This window comes from Anomalospiza imberbis, chromosome Z (genome assembly GCF_031753505.1).
Source record: "Anomalospiza imberbis isolate Cuckoo-Finch-1a 21T00152 chromosome Z, ASM3175350v1, whole genome shotgun sequence".
Taxonomy (NCBI): Eukaryota; Metazoa; Chordata; class Aves; order Passeriformes; family Viduidae; genus Anomalospiza; species Anomalospiza imberbis.
In genome coordinates this window covers 36,778,019-36,796,244 of record NC_089721.1, presented here as the reverse complement: position 1 = coordinate 36,796,244, position 18,226 = coordinate 36,778,019, and the positions used below count along the sequence as shown (strand labels likewise).

Genomic DNA, 18,226 nt, shown 5'->3' with positions numbered 1-18,226 from the left:
GGGATCTGTTCTTAAGAACAGAGGACCTGATCAGAGCTGGCAACTCTTTAAAGAGACTTTTCTTGGAGCAGAAAACCTTTCCAAGCTAACATGTAAAGAACCAAGCAAGGTGGACAGGAAACCACCACAGATAAGCAGGGATCTTCTCCTAAAACTGAGGAGTAAGAGGAAGACACTGCCAGTGGGAGTAGGAACTGGTGACCTGGGGAGGGTACAGGGATAAGGTTTGGATATGTAGGGACCAGGAAAGCCAAGGCAAAAATGAAACAGGGCTTGGAAAGGGGTGTGAAGTGTAACAAGAAGGGATTCATAGGGACTCATAGGGACTCAACAAGAAGGGATTCATCAGCTGGGAAAAACGGCCAAGGACAGTGTACCACCAGTAAATGAGAAGAGAGAGCTGGCGATGGCAGATACGGAGAAGGCTGAGGTTCTCTGTGAGTTCTTTGCCTCAGACTTCAGTGGCCATCAGGTTTCCTGTGTCTCTTGATTCCCTGAGGCTGCAGGTGGGGGTTGGTGAAGTGAAATCACCCCCACTGCCAGCCAAAAGCAGGTTCAAGAGCACCTGATAGAACTGAATGGCCACAAGCCTATGGGACCTGGTGAGATGCATCCCAGTGCCCTGAGGGATGATATTGTTGCCAGGACACTCTTGTGATGTTTATAAAATCACAGCAGCCAGGCAAAGTCCTCAGTGACTGTGAAAATGAAAGCATCATTTCTACTTTTAAACAGGGGATAAAGGGACTACTGACCAATCTGGTGGCCTTCTGTGATGTAGTGACTGCAAGGACTGACAAGGGAAGACTGACTAGTGTCATCTACCTAAACTTTTGTAAGGCCTTTAACACAGTCCCACAAGGCATCTTCATGTCCAGATTAGGGAGACATGCAACCGAAGGTGGACTGCTTGAGGGATAAGGAATTGGCTGGGTGGATGCGGACAGAGTTGTGGTCCATGGCCCAGTGTCCAGGTGGAAGCTGATGACAAGTTGTGCTCCTCAAGGCTGTGTCTTGGAGCCGTTGCTCTTTACTGTTTTTGTTGTTTTGACACAGACAGTGGGATTTAGTGGACCCTCAGCACTTTTGCCGATGACACCAAATTGGTTAGTGCAGCTGTTCAAACTTGAGTAGTGGGCCCATGACAACCTCCTGAGGTTCAGCAAGGCCAGGTGCTGGTGCTGCACCCGGGTCAGGGCAATCGCAGGTGTAAGCACAGACCTGGGGAAGAAATCCTTGAAAGCAGCCCTGTGGAGAAGGATGGATGCTGGTGTATGCTGGTGGATGAAAAGCTGGACATGAATAATTTAAAAAAACACATTTATTTATGTTCTTTCTCAGGAAGCTATTTCTCATACCACATAGAGAATTATGATGCAGCAAAGGCTCTAAGCAGGCAACCTCTGAGAGAGGCTGCCCCTCTGGAGTAAGTAATATGAGGGTGCAGGATAATTCAAGAGGCTACAAAGCTAAAATTAAGTTAATTTCTCAAAGCAGTAAGAACAACATTCAAATCCATGAAGAATATTCAGCTATCACAACACACTGTTCTTGCTGTCCTGATATTTGCTTCTGTATTTACAAGTATGCAGACAGAAAAGAAGGCTGAAAACTAGAAAACAGCAGTGAAATCATAACAGAAAGAAAAACAAGAAAATAGAAATCAGGAAAATAAATTTAAAAGGGAACAGCTGATTGAAAGACTATCTCTGAAATGGCACGGTGAATTTTAGTAAATTGAAGGGTTTTCTTAAATTTTGTTTTAAATATGAAATGGTCATCCATTGGCAGATGCTTAACACCTGTATAATGAAAGGTAATTAACAATGTGCTATGTCTTTTGATTCTGGAAAAGTGCAGTTGTACAAAAAATTAAGATCTATTTATGATTCATTGAGACCTTACAACTTTGATCAGTGAATAACTGTTTTTATATGCATAGAGGCTATGGCAGATATTTGTATATCCAAGTATAGTCTTTGTTCTTTATTTTTCTCTTCTTAAAATGGATATTCACTCATATGTTTTGCTGACAATATTAGATAATTTTCATTTACCATAGCTAATCAACATTATCTGCAATCACTTTGAATGTTTTTAGTAAGAAAAAGTGGAAACATGATTTTAGTAAGAAAAACTAGAAACTTATGCATTACTGAAAATGCATGTGGGCAGACAAAGGGCTGAGCTTCTGCAGGAGCACATTAAAGCAGTTTGAGGTACTTCTCCCTGTAAAATTCATGTGCTGGGTCACTTAGTCTTAAGCGCTTATCAGAACTTACAAAACATGCTGAGTGTATGCCATCCCTTCCCTGGCCCCAAATATCAGCAGCATCTCTGGCCAGGGTGGTACTTTTCTGAGTGCCTTGTGGGAGAGGACACCCAGGCAGCAGAGATTTTTTGAAAAGGTTTGATCAGAATGTGTGGCCAGGCAGCCCCAGAAGGGATCCTTCCTTGCTCTCTAGTGAGGATCACGTGCCACTTCCCCATTCTTTGTGGTGCTTGCTCCATGCCCACCTCTCCCTGTGGTTCAGCCTCAGCTCAAGTCCAAGTCAAGCCATGGGGAGGGGTAGCAGGGCAGGCTGGGTTGGGGGTGATGCTCCTCTGCATGACATAATGGTGTGTGTCCACCTTGTGGCAATGGCTTACCTTTCTAGAACAGCAGAAACAACATATGAACTACTTTTTTCTTTTTTTTTTTTAATTCTTTGACCTTTATTGTGATGCAATTTGTAACACTTATTAAACTATGACATAAGAACTGCAAGGTGCAACTCTGCATCTACAGCTGGGGATTTTCACCATTGTGAATGGGGTTTCTTCTGCAGCATGTTGTGCTTTCAGCCCTTCACCTCTGAAGCAGGTTGGGACATTTAGGCACCCCATGAGACGAGTCCCTACCTCATAGCACAGGACCTTGTTTCTTTCACTGCCAAAATCAACAAGCTTGTCAGGCAATTCTTGTGTGGGACATCTGCAGCAGCAGACCTGGCTCTTGTTTACCACATCTCTACCCTCACAGGGTTAGCAGATTTCCACAGCTTGCTAGTTGCTTGCACAGCTCTGCTCTTCCAAAAAATGAATCTGGTTTTAAATTTAAAAGTGACATACATTTTCTTTCTCCTTCTCCTCTAATTAGATACTTTCCCACTCCTTTCATATTTCTGTTTCAATATTGCACTGATGCCTTTTCCTTGGTCCTAAAATTAAGAGCCAGACATGGTTGAGGGATAAAAGATTTTTACTTCGGTATTGAATAAGGATTTTTATGGTGTGACACTTCTCCAAGGTGGAATACTCAGAAATGCACACACACAATAGATCTCATATGCAATTTTATAGACCTTGTAAACTAGCATATCTAACAAAGATGCTCTAATGAGAGGCTTGAATGAATAGCATGGTACCTCCTTGTTCTGAAGTATTCTCCCTATGGGCCTAATCCTAGTTTATAGGATGTATTCTAGAGGGGACCTTGGTTTCTCAAGATAGTGTAGGATTTCTGGCCTCCAACTGTGAGGCCTTTAGGATGTTTGGTCTTGTGGCCCAGCAGAATACCAGGACTATGCCAAGTTATCAGACTTAATGAATTACAAGTATGCATTCTGAGGGCACTGAGAATACATAAAAGGTATAAAAAAGAAAGGCAAAAATTATCGTGGCATCAGCACTGGTATTACTTGATCTGATTCACTACATTTAGGAAAAAAAGTAGTAAAAATAGATGTTAATAAATGGGCAGGATTAGATAAAATTTTTGAGAACAGTCATAAGAAACTGGCAAGAAAAAAAAATTCTGTCTGGGGTCTGTGTATCATAGGAGGCCACCAATATATTCAAAAACTCTTTTAGCAAGGTCTGGGTAATGCCAAAGCAGTGGGAGCAGCTACCACTCCTGGTGAGATGACACAGTCTCTGAGAAAATGAGATACAGGGATGAACACAGTCTCTTGGGAAGCTGTTGGAGAGGCTCCAGTGAAGTCCAGCATCACTGGCTTCTGGAGGGAGGGTGGTAAGTGTGCCAATACAGGGGGCCGTGTGGGCAAAATAATCCTCTTGCACTTTCAAAAAGCTTTGAGAAGCTTTTTGCAAAGCTTATTAAACTTTGTAAAGAAAGTAAGTTGCCACAAGATTGGATGAGAGGTTGGTTTTGGAGCTGAAAGCTGGTATCAGAAGAGGAAGTGAATGACAAGGCTTAGTGGTCACTCTCCAGGAAGGAGGAGATTTATGCAGTCAGGGGATAATTCAGGTCAGAAGGGACCTCTAGAGACCATCTAACCTAGCCTCCTCTCCAAGCATGTCTAAAGGTCTAAGGTTATGCAAGGACTTCTTCAGTGAAACTTGAATATGTCCAAGGATAGCCATTCCACAACTTGACACAGAAGCCTTAGAATTTGAGCTGTTTTTTCTTGATGCCTCCATCTGTGACCTCTGGGAAGCAGTGAAACCTGTTGGGCTGGAGAAGCATTGGACTCTGAGTGTGAGTGCCTGTGCCATCCCTGAAACCGACTTGAATATGCAGGGTGGGGTAGATCTTGTTGGTCCTTAAGGTCCTTTTCAACTCAAACCATTCTGTGTTTATGTGTGGAAATTCAAAAAAATTGCTTCCAAGTTTGAACAACACTACATGATTTTTCTGCTTGTTATGCTGAGAAATACTACTGATCCTGAGCACTGTCCTTCCATTCATTTCCCATACACACACAGATGGCTTTTGTTGGTAGGGATGTGGCAGATGGCTACAACAACAGAAAACCTCCTTTTTGTTTGCTAGTGCTTTGTCCGAGCAGGGGATCTTGGCTGTAGATCCTGCAGCAGTCGTGTCTACTCTGGACAAGCACCAGTAAAGCCAAGCCAGGATATTCTTTTTTGCAGTATTAGGAGGAAACAGGTCTATACAGCAAAGTCTATTAGTGTTATTTGGAATTATATTCTATCTTTGAAAAAAAAAAAACACCTGGAAATTTACCTGTTCTAGAGCAACATGTTTTCTCTTGCACCTGAAGCTGACTACACCAGCGTCAGCAGCAGCAGCAGCAGCAGCTTTGTGCAGTGTGCAGATTCAGCTAAGCAGGTTTGGCAATGACTTTGACTTCAAGTACATTAAGTCTCCTCACTGTCCAGAAAATATAGGCTGGATAATTCTGCTTGGATCAACGCAAGTAAGGCTACAGCTTCCACTAGGGAAAAATCCTCCTCTTTGATTTGCCTGCACTTTTCTCCTTGCACTAGCAAAAATCATTCCCCTTTGTCATTAACAACTGTGTATTTGTTTTCAGTGCTTTATCTGAGGTACTCACCGGAAAGCTACAACGGAAATGGTTTGGGAAAAAAAAAATGTTCCAGCACAAACTACACAAGACCAAATATGCGATTGTTTCCTGGACCTTGTCAAAGACTCCCTTCTCTGCAGTTTAGTCTTTGTTTGTCAGCAGCAATGGCAAATGCCTGCTGGATGAAAGGTTTGCTGATCACAGGATGGTATTCAACTTTCCAATTGCCAAACAGAGATCAGTCAAACAATCCTCTGTAATCCTCTCAGTTAAACAATCTTTTACGGCTTACCCTTGCAGTGCCCATGTAACTTGTAGAATGCATCTAAGGTAGGGGTGCCAAGCAACTTCCCTATTTGTGGTATTTTTTATCCTGCCAAAGTGAACGCATTTCCTTTCCTGTTTTGTTTGTTTGTTTATTTGAAACGTATTGCACAAACTCTGAGCAATGCAAGCAAAAATGGGTTATGGAGCTACTTTGACAGGAGAACAGATAGCATTCTCCAATTTTAATGCTTGCTTTTTAAATATTGTTTTCAGGCATCTGATTGATGGAAAACTGTTATTAAAATAGTTCAGTGTGTTTTAGTATGTAAGCTTTAAGTGCTGTTCATCAGCTGAGATGGCTCTCACATCGACCATCTGCACACTTTGTCAAAGCTGATACTTCTTTCAGTCCCAAGTAGTTTCCCAGGTGGTTGAAGGAAGAAGTGAGAGGAAAAGAAAAATGTTTTCTGTGACCCTCCATCTCAGTTGGTACTCCTACCCTTGTCACCCCTGGGCAGGACTAGGTCTGCAGCAATGAATAAGCTATGTTAATTGGAGTTTGGGTTAATTAGGTCACTCCTGATTATTACTGCCTTATTTACCAGTCCAGTTTTTCTTGGTATTACAGCTATCTATATGTGTGTCTACATCTGCACGTGTGGGTGTGTTGCATTTATAATATGCATGCATGTATTTTAAACATATGCTTATATGAATCTGTGTATGCATATTTGTGTCTGTATATGCATTCGCACATATATTTATGTATTTAACTATTTATGCATTTAGTTATACCAAGTCAGGCTCATTAGTGATGGGGAAGAACTTTTCCCCCAAAGGTTTCCTCGTTTTCAATGGGTAGATTGCTACAATTTAAGAATTCCAAGGGATCTTCAGTGACCTTTAAAAAGTACACAAATAGTCATGGTTGCAAAATGTTGAGTGCTCTGTTGACTCACAACATCATGTACCCAGTGTTTGGACACCACTGAGGCTTTGGATATGGACAGTGATACATCACAGTCAGAGGATCATCTGGGGAAAAAAACAGTGGTTTCCTGTGATACTTTTTAAAACTTACCTATGAAACATGCATTCCAACTTTTTTTCAGGATGAAATAAAACCACGACTTCCACTTGTCATTTGTCTTTTAGTTTTCTAGAGCAAAGCTACATTGAAAAGCAGAAACTAGGATGGGATTTAATGTTTGAAAACAAACAGGCTGGGAAATTATCTGTTGTTTTGTTCTTTTTCAGTAGTCCCCGTGGAATTTATAATAGAAATAAAACTAAAAAATTAGCATTCGTTAGCAGATAATAATACTTACGTTTTATTAAAATAGTCCTGCCATTCAGTACTATGTCTGTAAAAAATGATGTCACTTTGTTAGTGACATCAAATGGCGTCTCCTAAATTTGCAAACTGTGGAACAGTACTTTTCTCAAAGTATGGATTGTTGCAAGCAAAGCTCTATTCATTATTCTGTTGATAATTGCATCAAGTCCTGTTTTGAATGAGTTCTTGCCCATGGCATTAACAGCAGCATGTGTTCACATAACATAGAGTATAGTGTACCATCTAGTATGCCTAAAATATTTTTACTCTGATTTTTTTTTTCAATTTTATTTTAGTGTACACATTGGTATGTGACAGCAAATGGTATTTTTAGAATGGATTTGGTATATTTCCTGTGTAACCTCTGTAGGTGACTGCGTTGGGTGTTGGGCTAGGTGATATTCAGAGGTCCCTTGCAACCTAAGCCATTCTGTGATTTGTGTTTGTTTTACTATAGTGCAAGAGCATCCTTTTGGAAAATTGTGCTTTAAACATCACATGAACGCTAAAAAGCCGACGTGGCATTTAAGAAATTTTATTACTAATCAGCCTACTATTGAAAAGATAGATATTATTTAAATAGTAATTTAAAAAAAAGTTTAAATACTTTAAAAGATGAAGTTTACACATCTCTCCTTTGGCTGCGGCAGTCCCAGCTCCCTCCCCTGGTGCAGACACGCGGTGGCACCGTCCCCTGCTGGGGGGATGTTGGTCCTGTTCCTGCGGGGCGACAGCAGAAGGCGTGCGGGGTGGGACACGGCTCAGCTCCAGCGCCTTTGCCTGCCCCTGCTCACCTGGCTGCTCCAGCCCTCGGGACGTCATCTCGCTCTGCCCATCGCGTCTGCGGGGCTGGCTGACGTCAGGATGCGATGGCCAGGACCGCCCGGCCGGACGCGGCTTCGTCTTCCCCGACCGCGCCGGAGCACCGCGGCCACCGCAGCCCGGGCTGCTGCTCACCTGCTGCTGCTACAGATTCTGATCCTGCTGCAGATCCCGATCCTGCTGCAGATCCCGATCCTGCTGTTGCTGCTGTTGTTGCAACTGCTGCTGCTGCTGCGGCTCCGGCGTGCGGCTGCAGTCCATCGCCCGAAGCAGTCAGCACCGAATTATCCAGCCTGGCCACAGCCGGGGGAATGCGGCAGGAGTCCCCGAGGTCAGCGCAGCGAGGCTGAGCCTGGACACCGAAGAATAACAAGCCAAACCCGCTGGGGATTTGCAATGCAAGCAGCCTTTCCAGGTTTCTTTTCCGCTTTGCTCCCACCCTGCTGTTGGATTTGAGATCATGTATGTGTTTTGCTGTTGATTTCAGGAGGGTGTTAAAATATAGGGAGGGAAAAGGATTCGGAAGGATTAATATGTTAGTTTTGATTTAAGGGGATTTTATTTTCTTTCCCCTTATCCCCGCCCTTCATCTTTGTTAACACAACTTCGCCTTTATTATTTTTATTTTAGGTCGGTTAATATTGTAGCTTTTGGGAATGAAAGAGATGTTTTTTCTGAGGACAATCAGCAGCCGAGTCTGATCTGGAGCTATCTCGGGAGAAGTGCTCTCATTTCCCAGATCGACAGCAGCTTGTCTGCCAGTCACGTTGGAAACGCAGGTTTTACTGAGTATCAAGCCTGCATATTTGGAAATGTCAGACTGGTGGTACACGACTGTCCTGTCTGGGTAAGAGATCCATCTCAGTCTTTTTAACTACACTTGAAAGTGCAAGCTGTTTTAGTAAAATAAAATCATATCCTAATTTTAAATGGTTTTCATTGTTGTGGGATTTTATTGGTAGTTTTATTATTGCATTTGGTAAAAAAAAACTTTAAAAATGTAATCCGGCAAATGCTGGTAAATCTCAAAGGTGCTATAAAAAGGTTCTCATAAACAAGCCTCTGCTGGCCCTTCCCTGTAAGAAGGTGTTTTTTTCAACTGTGTTGCTTAGTGGAAATTTTGTGAAAGATAACCAGAGGTAAATAAGAATGCCTTCTTTGTGACACTGCATCATAAGCTCTCTCTCCAAATATTTGTCAACAATAAAGTTAAATTTTATTTTTCTGTAAAAAAAAAGGCAGTAAGTTTTCCAGCTGTGAGAAATGACAGATTAAAAGACCTGATAGGTTGCAATATACCATGTAGGGAGTAATTTTACACCTTTTAGAGTAAAGAATAATCACATCTTAACATTATTACCTTTATCTGTTGGTAAATAAAAAAGATTTTGGCACTGTTGCAATTTGTCGGCACTTTGGTTAGTGAGAAAACTTAGTTTGGAGTGTGAGCAGATCAATGATTATGTAAGAAATGATACCGATAATCTAAATTAAAACATATTTAATGACTGCTTAGTAGACTTAAAAAAACTCCCTCAGCTTACCAGCTTTTAGAAATTGAAACAATAATCAGTTTCAGCTCCATAATTCTATCCTTTGGGTGATTTTTCTATTCCTGTAAGGGAAACCTTTTGTAGAATCTGCAGGAGACGTAACAGCTCCATGAAATGATCAGAAGCCAACAATCTTAAAATGAAACAATCCAGTTTAGCTGTCCTTCTGCTCTTTATTTCTTTTTGCCAGCTGCTCTTTACAGACACCAGTTAATGGACTGGGGGATCCTGTTTCTAATCTGTGAAGCTGCATGTGACCTGGACGTGCAGTTTGCTGGAGTCACCGGATCGCAGCAAAGAGTAAAATCTCCTGAATATAAATGAAGTCTGTAGGGCTTCAAAGGCTGTTTCAGAGGGATGGAGGGAGGTGGATAAGGGAGGTGGGATGGCAAGTGCAGGTAGCTGGAGAAGGAGAATCAAGGACATAGACTGGAGACAGAGTTGATGTGTTTTTACATTGCTTCAATTGCATTTGGCTTCCTGCAGAATAAGGTTGTTCAGTTTTGAAGACCTTGTAATTTTTGCCCTTCAAAAGTTAGCTTGTTATTATCTGAGTTATTGCATTCCTGAGGCCTCAGGTGTTTTCCCTCTATCAGCTAGAGGCAGGAGATACATTACTGAGAATGTTGAGGACAAATTAGAATTTTTCTCTTCATGGAAGAGATGTCACATAGCAGGACTGGACTCTGCAGCGGGTTATTTGTCATGCATAAAGCAGTGTCCTTGCTAGGGTAAGGCAGAGCAGGACTATTTCCCATAGCCTGGGTGCTTGAGATTTACTCTGTCACAGTGGCTCGTTCAGGGCTGCTAGCCTGGAGAAACAGCACAGAGCAATTCAAAATGTTGACAGATGTTGCCTCAAGCCGTATTCTGCATGGAAAAGGATCGCTGTTTCATGTTACCAAAACACAGAGGTGGTGGTATGGGGGGCCTTGCAGTATTTCAGCCTCTACCATCTGAGCACAAGGCAGATTTGCATTTTACCTGGGATTTATACGTCATCTAGATTAAACCCGTATGATCAAGAAAAGAGGGTCCTAGATATGAACCGGGCAGCTGAATACACTGATAGCTGTGAGTCTCAAAACTCAAGGGTGCCCAACTGCTCTTTGTCTTTCACAGCCATCAGTCTGGAAAAGCAGTGTTGATGTGGTTTTACTGAGTAGAGCTCCACAGTGAGTGGCGGGATCCTTTTGCATGGAAGACTGTGGTGCAGTTTAATTTTCTTCAGTTTCAGTCTGCACCTGTCAGTCAGCCCAGGACACTGCTCAGCCTTCTGAGTCTGCAGAAGGGTCAGCAGGACCGGTGTCTTTGGGAAATTACAAAAATAAATTCATGTTTGCCAGCATGCAAACTAGGATGTTGTGAGAAGCTCTCCTTCCCCTGGCAGTTGCAGGGTGCAGGATGGAAATGCTGTCTTTGGGGACCTTATAATATCACAGGGCTTTAGAGAGAGCAGTGGAACACCACACTTTTCAAAACTGAGAGCAAAATGTCAGAGTTTCCAAGGACGGGTTGCTCTTTGTGTTCCACTCTCTGGGTATACTACTGTGGCTTGTTCTGGCAGAGCTGTGTGCTGTGTGCAGGGGGCGGGTTCAAAGTGCACCGACTTTGATACAAGTCATCTGGCCTCAAAACGTTTTCTCAAAAAATGCAAACCTAGGGTAAGAGAAGGAATAAAGAACTAGGGAACTAGGGAAAACACATGTATGCTAACATCTCTGCTGAATATTGTGGTTTTAACAGCTGATCAGTTGCTAGTGCATGCTTAAGCTGCTCTATAATAAGGCATATTGAGAATGTCCCAGTTTTTCTAATTTTGGAGGAGTAAACCTCTGTATGGAGCTAGTAAGGAGAACTTTGCAAGATGAATTTTAAGACTAGCTTTGAAAAAGACTGCTTTAATTGACAATCTCTGTTAGATTTGACAGTCTTCAGGACTGAGATGCCATTTTGTTGACTTGCCTGTATTTTGCAATTCCACTTTACTCTAAATTTTTTTATGCTTCTGCAGAAAAAATGCAGGCAGAATTTTTAATATCGAATAGGAAGTGAATCTTCCTCAAGTCCAGAATTAAGCGTAGTGTAAAAGCTGTAATTCATGTTTTGATTCATTTAATTACAGTGCTGGAAAATAAATGGCAAAATAAAAATTCCTTTGTAAGTGTTCCCTACTTGAAGTAACTCTTGTTCTTCCCTCTCTTACTTGCAGCAATACCCTTAGGATATGAGAGTGTTTCTGTCCTGGCCTGGGGGTCTTGCTGCCCTTTTTAACTTTTTCTACTAAGACCCACCTGGTTTTGTTTGTTTGTTTCGGTTTTGTGGCTTTTGTTTGGTTTGTTTGAGTTTATTTTTCCCTATGAGAAACAATACCCCCAGAATTTTTTTATCTTTCCCCTTTTTATAAAAACTGCTCAGTTTCTAGAGAATTACTGACATCATCAAGTACAGAAATGTTACAAAAGGGGAATATAGAGCAACTGGGTTTTGGAGATTGCCTCATACTGGGTTAGATACTTGAAGAGGTGGATGCTCTTCTGTGTCTGCTCAAAGCCTTGCACAGAGCTGCAGACCTTCATGATGCTCACTAGTACACAAATATATTAACTACAATTTAAATGTATTAACTACAATTTTGAGAAGCTGCTCTGTGAATATTTTTCTAATTCTCCCTTACTTCAATCTCCTTCCCTGAATATTTTTGTATTTTTTCCTTGTCACTTACTGTACCAACAGGAGCAGTCCCTCAAACATTGTGAGAGTTTTCTTATATCACCGATATCACCCATGGTGTTGTTCTCTGGCTTTTTCCTCTTTATCATAATACTTGTGCTCTATGTGCTGCCAAGGCTGGCCAGCCTTTATCATGTCTAAAGGTACAGGAATCTGAGCCACTTTCAGATTTTATTTACTATTTTTAGAAATCTAGACATATTACTGTTTCAGTAAAAAATGACAGCTAGTAACTTTTCATTTTTCAGTATGTCATCCCTTCTCATTTTTACACTTGAATGCCTGAAGTGGCAATTTACAACAAATTATCATATCCTGGTAAAAAATACTATTAAAATCATTTATGAGAGGATGATACAGGCCAATATGAGCTTCCTCTGTTTTGTGATGGGGAGGTTTAGGAGGGTTGCTGGAGGACACACTTCCATATGTGCTGCAGATTACTTATCTGAGTAAGTTCACAGGACTAGTAAGTTATGGAGAGTACACCCATAAAATTTGCCCTGTTGCAGACCTGATAAAAAATTGCAGAGGAATCTTGAAAAAAAATGGGGAAGGTTCTGGTATGTGGTGTGGAGAACATCAGTGTGAAGGTTTTGGTAATAGAGACCGGGTCTGTAAATGCATCATAGAGAGGAATAACTCTCCAACGTTCCCAATGCAGTTCTCTTGAATCCTGGGGAAATCCCAGGGGAACATTCCTACAGGGTGTCCAGGCGCCCTTTTCCCCACAAAGTAGTTGGCATTGCTGCTGCCTCAGACCCAGGGCTGGGATGGTTGGACATGGGGACACTTATGAGCAGCTTTCAGAAAGAGCATGGGCATTGCAAGGGCACTTGTGTGAGGAATTTCACTGCCATTCAGAAAGACATTCATAAATCATTTTTGACAAAGCAAGTATTGTTGTCTTGAGGGATCACGTGATTTTGTAGGAAAATCATATCTTCAGTGCCTCTGAAAGCTGTATTTTCAACATTGAGTCTTGAGAAGTATAATTTACTAACAGCAAGAATATGTTATGAGACACTTAGAATGAAGACATGCAAGGAAAAAATGAAGATTTTTCCTAATACATCCTGAACAGCAACAGAAATATAATTAAAATTATAATTAACAAGGTCATAATAAAATAACCTTAGTTGTGCAGATACTTCTTCCTTTTGCCAATGTCTGACTTGTGAAATGGAGCAGGAAGCATGATGAGGAGTAACTGTTAAAAAAATTTCATAGATGGGACCTGAAATTAAGGTTATTCCTGAATCTGAATGGCTTTTCATCCTCTGATGACATTCCCTCTGTCATTTTTGCATGAAAGGTTCTCTAAAAGCAAAAATGAAGGAGGCTCTAGATGCTCTATCTCAGGGATGCCTTGTGCAAATAACCCATTGTCAAAGATATTTTTGGAGGACTTTCCTGGCACGTGAGATTTAGCTCCGTTGTACACTGGAGTGAGTGAAAAACACTATACAAACATATCACAAAACCAATATACAAACAATATAGAAATACATATATTAAATTCCATAGGAAGTTTCCATAAGAATATTTTATTACTCATGCTTAAAGTTGTGCAGTTACAGTGTATTTGTGCACCTGTGCTCTACTCTTTGCTTACGATACCACCAATTGTCTCCAATCTTGTAGAGATGGGCAGGTGCAAATCTGGGCTGATCTTGAAGATGGTCAGCTGGAAGGAAATTGCAGAGGAACAGATGTGCTTCCTGTCTGCCAACAGAATAGAACAGAAAACTATTCCATGCTATTTTTGGGGTTGTATTGTATTTTTCCTTTAAACCTGTGTTGTGTTAAATGTATACAAGGCTGTTAAAAATTCTCCAATGAGATCTTCATCAACTAAAGTGTACTAAAGTTGTCCCTTGAAAATTCTCAATTTTTGCCTGCTTAATGTGATCGAGTTTTCCAAATGTCCATCTAGATGGCTGTCTCAAAGCACTGTAGCTGGTAGTCCTACTGCTAGAGGTGCTAAATGTGCATTTATGTGTAAACGTTACATTATTAATTGGGCCTAAATGATTGTATTAAGTGCTAATTGAGGCTGTCCTGAGCCTGGGATTATAATAGTCTTTAACTCAGTTGTCTCAAAAAAACAAATATTAAGAGTGGTGCACTTGACCTCCTCTATTGTCAACATGGTTAATCATGTGAGAGATATTCCTCATAAATTGTTAATTGTGGTTTACTTATTGCAAAACAAAAGTTTCTATTACAGAGATCAATGGGAATGTGTACTGTAATTTATTTCCTGAGTAATTTCTTCGTAAGGTCAAGACCTGAATTGGGAATGATTTGAATTGACACTTTAGGCAAATACTTGCTGACTTTGGCTTCCAGCAAGGTCGTGCTGCTTGCTGCTTCTTGTAGTCACGAGCATTGCAGCTACCTCACCAGATTTCAAACAATGACTCTTTTGAAGTGATCAAAAATAGTTATGTTGACAATGCAAGCCACGCCACTTGTTGATATTACTAATCTTTTATGTACTTGACTCCCATTTGTAATGCTCTTATTTCTGTGACTTGCTTTACAAAACTCAAATTGCTCCCCACTACCCTGAGTTCTACCCTTCTGTCACTTCTTCTCTGCTAATTTATTTCTGTTTTCACATTATTTTTATTTAATTACTGCTAATTTCCATTTTTTCCTCAATGCCCCAAGTTCTTCTAGTTTTGCCTCACATGTTATGCAGGGTTCCTATGGAATCACAGAATCATTGAATGATTTGTGTTGGAAGGAACCTTAGAGGTAATCTCATTCCAACCCCCTTGCCACGGGGGAGGGGTTGCACAAACATGTGCTTGAGAATTGTTAGTTCTTTCCTGCCATGGGCAGGAACACCTTCCACTAGACCAGATTGCTCAGAGCCTCATCCAACTTGCCCCTGAGCACTGCCAGGGATGGGGCACCTGCAGCTTCTTGGGGTAAATTGTGCCAGGGCCTCACCATCCTCTGTGTAAAAAATGTCTGCCTTATGTCCAATGTAAATCTACCCTCTTTTACTTTAAAACCATTGTCCCTTGTTCATTTACAACAGGCCCTTCTGAAAAGTTTGTCCCCATTTTTCTTGCAAGCCCCCTTTAAGTTCCAGAAGGGCAAAAAATATCACTAAGAGGCGATGGCATTTCATGTTATCAGAGGTTTTCTTCAGTTCTCTGGACCAGTTCTAGACTTCTCTCAAGAGTTTTCAATTCAGCACACATTCAAAGCCAAAGCTTCCCCTGGTATTTATGAGCTACCTTCAGGTGAAGCAGAAATTGCGGAGTCACTGTTCTGTGACAAATGCACACGTAAGAACTGTACATTGCATGTGGATACAGCACAGCTGTAAATTAACAGAATACCAAACCATTTTAGAGGGTAAGTCCTCAGCACAGAGCAATGAAAATTTGAATGTAAAGTTGAAAGAGAAAGTTTAGGTATGTGATTGAAGTGCTTATGCTGAAGCCATCAACACCTTGTAAAGCTATGTGGAAGCTCTTATGATAAAAATTACACTGAATTATTAAGTTTGTATTTAAAAGTTCATAGGTACATAGGATAGTTCTGTGTAACCCTTTCTCTAAAATGATGTGTTTAATAATGTTTTTGTAAGAGTTGCTGAAAACCTCTACCACTGAAGGTGCTTTTATTTTGTAAAGGAAACAATTTTAAAGTTAAGTAATTAAACCAGCAAAGTTTCTTCCTGAAAATAATATTCCCTAACAAACCCTATTTTTAATTCTTCTTGCTGAATTCCTGAATTTGTGGAAAATATTTATGATTTATTATAGCAAACAACTTGCTCTCCAAATAAGGAAATTACAAAGCAGGAAGTCTGTTCATTGTTACATGTCTTCAAATAAAATCTAATCAGACAAAAACAATTATGTAGAGTTTTGCATTAATAATATAAAATATTTCATTTTTTTCTTTATGGACAGTAAATTCTCGATTGGTGTTTTTTTCTTTTTAGGATATATTTGACAGTGACTGGTATGCTTCCTGCAGGCTCATTGGAGGAGCTGATATTATTGTGATTAAATACTCTGTCAATGACATGACTTCATTTCAAGAACTAAAGGACAGCTATGTGCCAGTGGTAAAAAAAGCACTAAATCACTGCTCAATTCCAGTAATAATTTCTGCTATTGGTGCAAGAAAAAATGGTATGTATCCAGCCTCCTGTAGCAACAGATAAAATCTCATTTGGAAGTAGGGTATAGTGTAATTTCAGTAGAACCTGATTGTTTTTCCAAACTGCTAACAGAAACAATTAGTCAGGATGACAGTAATATGCACATGTATTTTGGCTCTCTAGACTGATGTGCTGGCAAGAACACTGTTTAGTTAACCCCAGTGATGAAAGGCAACCTATCCTTCTTTGACCTCTGCAATGATTCTTCATGTGGAGCCATCACACATGAGGATTAAATCTAGTAATTTGGATTAAGCAACATACATTTGGGTATAAAGCATCTCTAGTGTATGAGATTAAAATTATATCCAGCATTCTGAAAACACTGGAGAGTGGATGGGGAAAGCCTTGAAATTCTCTGGGATTTTTTTTCCTAAAGCAATGAATGAAAACCACAACCCTGGCTTGTCTTTTACTTCATTATACTTTACTAAAAGAAATGTTTCTGAGTTTATGAGAGTAAGAGACGTGATGAATGTAGATGTAGACATTTATTTTTGTACTGTATGTAGAAATATTAATCTATATGAAGTATATCCTCTGTGGATGGAATGCTCAGTGTTGTTAAGGTTTACTTATAAATCTTTTAGCTCAGTGACAGATAAAGGACAGTTAAAGAGCTGCATAACAGTTAAATATTTAGTTTCTTCCATTTAGTAATTCAGTGATCATGACCAACAGCTTTCATGCTCTGATTTATACAGGACTAATAAATCTCCCATTCTAAAGGCAAGGTCTTGGTAAATTGTTTGTATTCCCCAAGCATTTCCTTACACTTTGTGTTTAAGAACAGGATGTCACCAAATTGAGTGACTCCTCTATTGTTTTTTTTTTTTTTTCTTTTCCACTTAGTTTTTTTCTGTCTTCCTCCCTAAGTAATGTGGCCATGAGAGACATCAGGCTGGACCCTGGGACCTGTCAGAGCAAATTGCTGTGCACTTACAGAACCCTTTTTTTTCTAGGAGGTATTTGTGAACACATCAGTTTGCTCATACAGATGATTAAGATCTTAATCCTGTGTAGTGATAAATGTTGCAGCCAAAACAAATGATTAAAAAAACACAGAAAAAGCTGCTTTATTACGTTATCCATAGGTCTAGGCAGAGGACATTAGCGCAGAGGACATTAGCACAGAGCACGCACAGCACATTCGAAAGCACATCCATGGCTGGCATATTCTTACTGTCATTAAGCAAAGCTGACCCAGTGTGGCTAGAAGATTTTTAACATTTAAATGGCATAATCTTAAAAGTACCTATTTTGGTTTTTAAAAAAAATGTATGTGAAGTACATGTAAATGAATCAGATCCTGCAGTACGGACAAACCCTTTAAGGGTTGGTCTGGAGTGGACATTTTCTTCTTCCACAGTATACTGTGTATACTTCCTGCATGGACAGGCCACAATAATTCAAAAGGTTTAAGGGTGACATTCATGAATGATAACACCTGCAGGCTAGTACAAGACCTGGGCATGCAAAGGTATTGACCCAAAGCCAAATCTGGCATCCATAAATCTGGCTGGACTCTTCCACCTTAACAAAATCAATAAAGTAATGCTAATGTAATGTATACAGAGGTTTGTATATTGACTAGTGTTTTGAATTGATTAATATGAAGTTGGGTTTTTTCTGTAATTACAGATTTCTTACTATAAAATTCCTATGTTTTCCCTCTTTGTTCTCCTCTAAGTAAGATATCTTTACAGTTATTTAGGAATCCAAGAATTCTGCATTATTTGGGCAAAATGGTTCTTTTTCATCACTTTTTACCCAGGAGTGCCTTGCACCTGTCCCCTGTGCACTTCAGACAGGAGGAGCTGTGTCACAACTTCTGAAGGAGTTCAGCTTGCGAAGGAACTTGGAGCCACCTACCTTGAACTGCACACTCTTAATGACTTCTACATCCAGAAATACTTTGGAGGAGTGGTGAGTGAGAATCTGCAGTTTTGGAAACAGGGTGGAACATGCATAAGGTGCATGACTGATGTGAGGGCTTCAGAGAGCCAGGGGAGACACACATGGGCCCTTCCACCAAGTGCCAAGCTCCCAC

At 40.5% G+C, this 18,226-nt stretch overlaps 1 protein-coding gene across 2 annotated transcripts in view; it reads left to right on the top strand.

Annotated features, from left to right (window-relative positions):
• The first annotated feature begins 5,785 nt into the window (after positions 1 to 5,785).
• RHOBTB3 (Rho related BTB domain containing 3) overlaps positions 5,786 to 18,226 on the top strand; it is a 30,418-nt gene continuing 17,977 nt past the window's right edge. Inside the window, exons 1-4 of one of the 2 annotated variants that reach the window (XM_068176930.1) lie at positions 5,786 to 8,113; positions 8,329 to 8,545; positions 15,955 to 16,147; positions 17,951 to 18,102. In XM_068176930.1, coding sequence (XP_068033031.1) covers positions 16,039 to 16,147; positions 17,951 to 18,102 — 261 coding nt within the window. In that variant the 5' untranslated portion in view covers positions 5,786 to 8,113; positions 8,329 to 8,545; positions 15,955 to 16,038. Of the gene's footprint in view, positions 8,161 to 8,328; positions 8,546 to 15,954; positions 16,148 to 17,950; positions 18,103 to 18,226 lie in introns of both variants that reach the window. The other variant, XM_068176929.1, reaches the window with a different exon arrangement.